At 39.1% G+C, this 9,485-nt stretch overlaps 1 protein-coding gene across 1 annotated transcript in view; it reads left to right on the top strand.

The window, feature by feature from the left end:
- slc35a5 (solute carrier family 35 member A5) overlaps positions 1-9,485 on the top strand; it is a 35,142-nt gene that overhangs the window by 3,012 nt on the left and 22,645 nt on the right. Inside the window, exons 2-5 of the mRNA XM_017431793.3 lie at positions 232-391; positions 512-610; positions 7,341-7,474; positions 7,694-7,761. Of these exons, the coding sequence (XP_017287282.1) occupies positions 265-391; positions 512-610; positions 7,341-7,474; positions 7,694-7,761 (428 nt within the window). The 5' untranslated portion in view covers positions 232-264. The remainder of the gene's footprint in view (positions 1-231; positions 392-511; positions 611-7,340; positions 7,475-7,693; positions 7,762-9,485) is intronic.

Below are 9,485 nucleotides of genomic sequence, written 5' to 3' on the forward strand. Positions count from 1 at the left end.
GGAACCCTCCATGCATGGTTAGTAGCTTCCGAGTCTTAACATCTGTGGTCTTCATTTCCTCCTTTGGCCAGGTAATTATTCCTGCAGGGTATCTGATTACTGGTAAGGCATAGCTATATATACATATATTGAACCTGTCAACCACATTGTTGGTATTATGCAGATTTTAAAAGACTGGCCAACAGAACACACTGTAGACACTAATATTTCTTTAAATTTATTGTGATCCAGCAGGTGAAACTGCATCTCCCTCCAGTCCCAGCCATGGCGTGCTGTCACTCCTGCCCCAGTTTCTGTTCACGGTCCTGTGCCTTCACTCTGGGACTTGGCCTGGGCTTTGTTATATTGGGGACCAGTCGCATCATGCTGCTAAAATTCTCTGCCAATTCTGGTTAGTGACAGCCAATACAATATTTTTTTTTTTTTCCAAAGAAAAATCAAGAAAAGATTTGATACAATCTTAAGTAACAAATGATAGGTGTTTTAACTTTTGTGTTTGTTTTGCTTTCAGAAAACAAGTATGACTTCCTTCCTGCATCTGTCAATCTGTTTGCTGAGGCGCTCAAACTTCTCTTCTGTTTGGGCATGTCCATCAGGGTCATAGTCCAAGGTAAGCATCGAAGGCATTGATGTAGTGCTGTATGTACCTGATCCAGGTTCCTAAATCCTCAGCAGAAACAGATTGGCCACAGTAAGAGCATTTCACTTTTAGAGCGATGAAGAAAAAAAACTTTTTATTACAACAATTAAATGCACCGAGTATTCTAACAGAAGGGAGCACTGAGTATGCTGAACTGTTCAAGAATGTAGGTGGATCAAAAGTAGTATCTCACAGGGCTGTGACCAGCATTCGCAAAGTGGTTTTCAGAATTTTCCTTTATGCTCTTAAATTCTTTGTGAGCCGCAGAGGTACACAATCCTGTTGCTTCAGTTTTGAACATGTTCAACAGTTTTGTGCGACAAATTTTCTCTCACAACACTCACAGAGCCAACACAGGCACCTTCCACCATCTCAATAGCACTAGGGCTGTTGTTGGACACATGTACACCAAACTACCATCTGACAGAAAACATCTGAGGCAGTCCCGTCAAAGAACCATGCTGACAATAAATAATCATTATTGCAAAGCTGAACCTTCATCCTTATTTCAAAAGTATACTTCAGCAAAGTAAACCGTAAATGTGTGACTGGTTATCAAAGTGGGTACAATGTGGTTAGAGGTGGGCACCAAAATGATGTACACCGCCAAGGTTGCTGTTTTGTAAGTTACTGTATGCACACAAAAAAGCCATGATTTACAAAAATTGGTTGTGCAAATTATTAATAATACATTTTATTTGAAGGCGCCCTTCAAAGCACTGAATCACCGAACAAGAAACAGAAAGAATACAACAAATAATAAAACGATAAAAGGCGTATACCAATCTAACAAACACAATTTAAAAATAAATTACATTAAGTAGAATAAGCAAGTTTGAAGAAATTAGGTTTTAAGTTAGATTTAAATGAAGATGGAGAATCAGAATTACGGATGAACTGTGGGAGAGAGTTCCAAAGACGAGGGGCTGTGCGAGAGAAGGCTCTGAAACCCATGGTTGTCATGCGGACAAAAGGTGTAACAAGAGAGATGGATAAGGAGGACCTGAGAGTTGTAGGAGGTGTGTAATACCCAAAGAAGATCATTGAGGTACAAAGGTGCCAAGTTATGGAGAGCTTTGAAGGTGAGGAGGACAATCTTGAAGTCAATACGGTATTTTATGGGTAACCAATGGAGATGTTTAAGGATAGGGGTGAGATGTTCCTTTGGAGTAGTTCTGGTAATGATCTGAGCAGCTGTGTTCTGAACAAGTTGGAGTTTATGAATGATTTTAAAAGGAAGACCTGAGAGGAGAGAGTTGCAGTAATCCAACCGAGAAGTGACAAGTGCATTGATAAGGGTGACTGTACTCGTGGGAATAAGAGATGAACGGAGACGGTTGATGTTTCGAAGATAAAAATATGCAGATCGAGTGATGTTATTGAAATGAAATTCAAAAGATAATGTACTATCGAGGATGATACACAGACTCTTAGCTGTAGGAGAAGGGGATACTTTACATTTGGGTAAAGCAGACTTATTGCCAACAAGAAGAAATTCTGTTTTCTTGGAGTTCAGTTTCAGAAAGTTTTGACTGAAACATGATTTAATTTTACAAAGACAATCTGAAAGAAGGAATGGTGGAAGGGTGGCGTTGGGCTTGGTGGAGAGGTAGAGCTGGGTGTCATCCACATAGCAGTGGAAATGAATACCAGATTTTCTAAAAATGAGATCAAGTGGAAGAAGATAAATGATAAACAGCAGAGGACCAATAAATGCACCCTGGGGTACACATGAGGTAACTGGGGACGACTGTGACTTAAGGTTCTTGAGTTGGACAAAGTGGTGACTGTCAAAAAGATAAGATTTGAACCAAAACAATGCCTGAAAAAGATTCTTGACATAACATATTCTGTCAAGACTGGTATGTGAGATGGTATCAAATGCTGCACTAAGGTCAAGGAGAAGAAGAAGATTATTGTAAGAAAGGTGACTGTGAACCTGGGCGGTAACTCTTTTTTTCAGGTATTTTGGATAAGAAAGGGAGATTAGAAATGGGTCTAAAGTTATTTGAGTCATTTGGATCAGCACCTGGTTTTTTAAGATTCTGAGGTATTGCAGCAGTTTTGAGTGATGGTGGGACACAACCAAAAGAGAGACATAGGTGAATAAGCTTAGTTATTAGAGTTGTTAGAGAAGCTAGGCAAGCTTCAACTAGGTGTGTAGGGAGTGGATCAAGCTGGCAAGTGGAAGACTTGGATTTAAGGATGAGACTACAAACTTCAGATAAGGGAGTTGGAAACTGGAGAAAGGTTTAGCAGAGGGGTTATAAGAAAAAAGACCAGAGGATGTAAACTGCAACAAAGACAATTCCTAATGGATAGTTACATTTTAGCATTAAAAAAATCCATAAATATGTTACGTCCTTTAACTTTGAGAAAACGGCATTCTTGAGTATACCAGGGAGCAGAGCGGGAGAAGTGAACAGTACGTGTCTTAACAGGTGCAAGTTCATCCAGAATATTTTGAAGACTGTTGTTGTAGTATGAAACCAGGCCTTTAGGACAGGATACATTACTGTAATTAAGGGAGACATCCAATTTGTCAGAGAGTACAGAAGAATCAATCCTCTTGATGTTATGGAAAGAAATGGAATGAGATGGCTGAGATCTAGAGATTTGTAGATTACTATTAAAGGAGACCAATTAATAATCAGATATAGGCAGATCAGATGCAACACAATGACAGAGAGCTACACCAGAACAACAAACTAAATCAAGAACGTGACCTTTGAAGTGAGTGGGAAAATCAATAAATTGTATAAGTCCAAAGCTGTCCAGAGTTGATATAAAATCCAAAGTTAAAATATGCGTGAAATTGTCCATGTGAACATTAAAATCACCCAATAAAGTCAAGTTGGGAGATTTGGAACAAATAAATGACAGAAATGTTGAAAATTCATCAATAAAATTATTATTATTCTTGGGTAGACTATAACCAACAACTAAAATAGTGGGAACTGATCCATTTATCTGCAATGCAACACCTTCAAAAGAACTAAACCTGGGTACAGTCACTGAAGATATATTAAACTTCTTTTTGTAAAATATTGCGAGACCTCCGCCCCGACCAGTCACAAGTGGTTGGCAGATGTAAAAAAAGCCAGGTGAGGTAGTTTCATTCAGTAGAGCAAAATCATTGGGTTGCTGCCAAGTTTCTGTTAAACAGAAAAGGTCAAACTTATGCTCACTGATTAGATCATTCAGCAACGGTGCCTTGTTAGTGAGTGATCAAGTGTTAAATAGTCCAAATAAAAGTCTAGTGGTGGGTGGCTGCGCACTAGCTGACCTGGCCAGGCGAACTAGCGCGCCATGATCCATGGTTCGTCCAGATGATACAACTGGGCGCTGGTGAGAAGACCAGAAGGACCGGATTAGCTTGCTGTCATCATAAGATAAGTTTTGTCGGAACCCACAATGGATATATTTCCTTCAACTGTAGCGTAAGATGGACGGTGGAAGTACAGTGGTGAGGACTCGAAGTCAAAGTAATTCTGCTGACGGGTACTTCAGAGATGATGCTACTGGGTGGAGTATGAAAAATATGATGATCCAAAAAAATGTGAGCCACAAGGCAAGTCTGTTGATCCACATTACTGCTTCAGGGCTCACCTAAAAAAGACGAAGAATTAACAGCAGGATACCTGCGATGTTTCGCAGGATGCCACACAGGTGAATTAACAGTCCAACAAACTGAAGGAAACGGACGGAATAATTGAATAATAGGATAGATTGAAGCCCAACACTGACTCACGATTGCACAGGAGACTGTGCAAAAATCTTTAAATTAAGTAAACTTTAAATAGCATAAGAAAAACAGTTTTTTCCTTCAAGAGCAGCGGCAGCCAGATGCGGCAGCGTTCACTCCCGGAAGTGCAGCTGCAAAGCTCATTGGTAGCTTGAATACAAACATTTAGAATTCAGTATAACTGCAACAGAAATTAATGTATTTTCTCTCAGTTTTTCAGCAATTTTGAGCTGACAACTAGTCACCAACAGTTAGGGCTGGGTATCAATCAAAATCTTTCAAAACCGGTACCAATACAGATACCTCCACGTCTATACTGGTTTCTGAACAATACTTTTTTCGATACCAATTTTATCTAAATTCTAACAAGAAGAAAAATACATTACACATTACAGTACAAATCTTGAGTTTTATTTTTTTAACTTTGGTATTTTTCAAGTTCCAAATAATTGTTAGTGCAAGAGAACAGTTGCAAACAAATCACAAGTCAGTGTCTAATGCTCACTGCTACATACTGAGGACCTTTTCACTTAGCAGTTTTTCTTCAGAAAAATCAACATGTCTGCTTTCTCAGGTTTCACCTGAACACATCTGAAGTGTAGGATGAGATTTTGATATTACAAGCTGACATTCAGCTTTAGTCCAGAGCTCACGGACAGTTCTGGCAGATGAAAAGTACTCCAACGTAAAGATGTGAGACCTCATTGACTGCATTATTCAGCTGTACATATTTATGTGAATCAGCCTTTTCCCACATAAAGATTATAAAGTCCAAATACCATTCCACCATGACTGATGAACATCTGGAAGTGTGCTTGAGGCTGGCTATTAGCAGCTATTGTCGGAACTACACATACCTGGCTGACTCCATTCCATGCTAGTCATCAAAGTTGGGTAGGGACAAAAAATAATCAGATTTGAATTGTGTAATATGGATTCATGCAGTCATGCAAGTGTAACAGACCTCCTATTTTGAAAAAGTTGTTATTTTCCATGGCATGTGAAAAGATGTAAGGCCAGATTGCTCTTTTGTTTTATTAACAGACACAAATAGCTTGGGTTTAGTTAAATTTGATTCGTCTGATCTTTTTTAGCAGCTGGAAAAAATGCTTTGTGTATTATGTCCCTGCCGCCAAATTGTAGTCTCTTTTTTTTCTGAACCTGCTGCAGAGAGAGAAAGACTAAATAACAAGAACAATAAAGAATACTCAATATATTTGTAAATACATATATGTTTTGCATTTTTATGTTAGGTAGATCATTGTGACCTGGTCATTTATAAGAAACTCGCAAGCTGAAAAATGATCCTGGCCTTTTATTTATTAATTTTTTGAATTAATAATGATTTAAATGTGCATCAGATCTGCAGCTTTTAATCCTTCAGTGAGTTTTTATGTTTTGAGACAGGACTCTGAGTTGGGGTGCGTGGCCAAAAGCAGCTTATTTGCATAACAGTGACGTAGCCCTAAAACCGCTCATTTTGAAATGAGCTCAAACAGGCAGAACTGATCAGGTGAAATCTCAATATCTGAGAATGATTTTGTGTATTAAATGTAATGAACATGTTTTGTAGAGCCCACAGACCTATCCTGACTTGTTCAAGGAAGCATAATAGGTTCCCTTTAACTTTCTAGAACTTAACCCTGAGGTAAATTTAACTTTGAGAGATAATCGGAAAAATTATATTGTTTATCAAGGTTGTTTTCTATGGCTGTAATATACCTACTGTCATGCAAATTAAATGGATACTTTTTATCACATGCATGCATATGTTTGCACTTGTTTTGGTCATGTGATTTCAGCTTGTTCTGAATGTAGCTTTGAGTAAAATTATCACTCACTGGTACAGGCAATAACATGTGTGTTTGTTTATCTGTAGCATTAGTAAAATATCTTATGGGTGGATTTGAATCAAACTCTGAAAAAAGTATTGGATGTATCTACAACTTTAGGGCTGCAGTAGGTTAGAGGTCAGTACAGCAGCCTTGTAATTCTGAGGCTGCAGGTTTGAGCCCAGGTTGTGGCAGAAAGGGCATGTGGCGTAAAACAATTGCCAAATTGTTTGTGCAAGTGAGTTTTCTGGCTGTTGTAACCACTGAGGAAGGAAAGAACAGCATCATGGACAAAACTAATTAATATTAGCCAACGCAAAAATGGCTACAGCATAGCTAATTTTACAGATATTGAGCTAATATTTGGTGTGGTAGTAGCTGAGAGTCATCCTCAACACATACTTCAAGAGCTAATATGTCTCGTGAGATATTGCATGAGTTTGTGCATAATGTTACTTATAAGTTTGCCCAAAACGACTACAACTGCATCATTTACCAACATAAGGTGATCTTAGTGTAAACCTCTGGCATGAAAGGCATCAGGTAATATGCATTCTTTCAGCCCATTAATATTTTTTATGTCTCTTAGAGCAATAATTTGTGTTTCATTTATTATCGTATTATTCCATGTATTCTACATGTCTCACTTATTTCTGTGACTACCCATTAATTTCTTGGAATTTTAAGATGATGGCATCATCTTTTATCAGAATCAGAAATACTTTAATAATCCCCGGGGGGAAATTCATGTTTGAAAAATAATCTTTTTTGTTGTAACAAAGCTTAATTATCCTGTTTTTTTTTTTGCTTTTAAAAATAATGTTGTTTTTTTTTCTTTGAGAAAAAGTATTTTTTCTTAAATTGTCATCATGACGTAGCAAGTTTAATAAAGATGGTGAGAATATTATTCTTATTGTGTGGACAGCTACTATTTACCCCTCAGACCAATCTTTTTCAGATTTGCGTGTTTGTGAACATCAGAGCTGTGAAGATTCAGTAATCTGGATGAAGCTGCTGTTATTTACTGTGTGTGTATAGAACTCATGTCTAACTCTGCCTGACTCATGTCAGATGTTGTGTGGGATGTATAAATGAAATGTGACTGTTCTCTCTGTGTTTTCAGAGGGACGATCCTGCAGAGAGTTGGGCTTCACCTCTAGCTCCTCATTCCTTCTCTCCCTCAAGTGGGCTGTCCCTGCTTTCCTCTACTTTCTTGACAACCTTATCATCTTCTATGTGATGACCTACCTGCAACCGGTTGGTTAAAATAAAATCTTGAATTAGACCACAAAAAGAATGCAATCATTTGCAGGGTGCAGATCATTTTTTCTTTGCATTTAAACATGAAAACCTTATTGCAATCCTAATCTGAAATATGTATAAAGATCTATTTTTGACTGTCTTATTATATCAGCTTTTAGCACAGTGCTTATGCATGCTGCAGTGACTCAGCTGTTCTGTTCTTTTTCTTCTTAGGCAATGGCGGTGTTGTTCTCCAATTTTGTCATCCTGACCACAGCTGTTCTCTTTAGAATTGTTTTGAAGTAAGTGTCTCATTGCACAGAATTGTTTTTTAAAAACATACTTTGTTTGCCTTTCATTCTCTTTCTCTTTTTTGGGTTAAAAAAAAACAAATCTTTATGCATTTTCTTGGCGACTTGTATTCAGCACAATGTTTCCCTTACCATTATCTAAAGGGAGTTCCCTGCCCTCCAACAGGATCACTGCCTCCCATGAAGGTCATGACATGTAATAAACATCATACACACACACATATATATACATACAGACCCTTTCCAAAAAAAATTGAATATCATGGAAAAGTTTTTTAATTTCCATAATTCCATTAAGAAAGTTAAACTTTCAGAGGTTATAGATTCAGGGCCCACAGTTTAAACGATTTCAAGTATTTATTTGTGTATTTTTTACATAATTTGAGCTTCCAGCTCATGAAACCTACGAAAGCAGGATTTCAAAAGATTAGAATACTGTGGAGAAATCAGTCCAAATTTTACAGGGCATGGATGTGGTAAACTGAGTCTGATACACTAATCATCTACTAAACTCAAAGAACCTTCACAGGTTTTCACCAGGTGTCATTAATTTGCTTCAGTTCAGTTCACTATGGGGAAGACTGTTGACCTAACAACTGGCCAGAATACCATCATTGATACCCTCCATAGGACAGATAAGCCACAAAAGTTCCTAACTAACGAGGCTGGCTGTTCACAGAGTGCTGTGTCCAAGCATATCAATAGAAAGTCTAGTGGAAGGGCAAAATGTGGCAGGAGAAGATGCACCAGCAAAAGAGATGATCGGGAGCTTCAACAAATTTATCAAACAGAGAAGATTCAAGAAACTGGCAGAGATCCAGAAAGAGTGGAATGAGGCGGTAGTCACAGCTTCAACAACCACCACATTCAGACGCATCTGGGAGATGGGCAACAACTGTCGGGTTCCTCGGGTCAAGCCACTTCTGAACCAGAGCCAACGTAGGAAGCATCTCAACTGGGCCAAGGAAAAGGAGGGCTGGACCATAGGCCCTTTTCCAATGAAAGTAAAGTGTTTTTCATTCGATAACCAAGGTCCAAGGGTTTGGAGGAGGACGGGTGAGCAACTGAACCCAAAGTGCTTGAGGTTCATTGTGAAATATCCACAGTCAGTCATGATTTGGGGCGCAGTGTCTGCTGCAGGTGTTGGTAAACTCTGCTTTCTTAAATCCAAGGTCACCGCAACAGTCTACCAGAATGTTTAAGAGGACTTCATGATTCCTTCTGCTGAGGATCTGTAAGGAGATGTAGATTTCATCTTCCAGCAGGACCTGGCCCCTGCCCATGCCACCAGAAGCACCAAAACCTGGTTTGATGCTCATGCCATCACAGTGCTTGACTGACCAGCCAACTCACCGGACCTAAACCCCACTGAGAATCTATGAGGTGTTCTCAAGAGGAAAGTGAGGGGCACCAGACCCAACAACAAAGAAGAGCTGACAGCAAGCATCAAGGAAATCTGGGCTTCCATAGCTCCCAGGCATGCCACAGGCTGATTGCCTCGGTGCCATGTCGCATCGAGGCAGTGATTAAGGCAAAGGGATTCCCAACCAAGTATTGAAGATTGACATAGCTTTTAAAGTACTATATTTTGATTTTAAAGACCCCTTATGATGAATATAAATATTGGACACAGTGTTCCCTCGCCCGGACGCGGGTCACCGGGGCCCCACTCTGGAGCCAGGCCTGGAGGTGGGGCACGTTGGCGAGCGCCTGGT

The sequence above is a fragment of the Kryptolebias marmoratus genome, linkage group LG6, assembly GCF_001649575.2.
Source record: "Kryptolebias marmoratus isolate JLee-2015 linkage group LG6, ASM164957v2, whole genome shotgun sequence".
Taxonomy (NCBI): domain Eukaryota; kingdom Metazoa; phylum Chordata; class Actinopteri; order Cyprinodontiformes; family Rivulidae; genus Kryptolebias; species Kryptolebias marmoratus.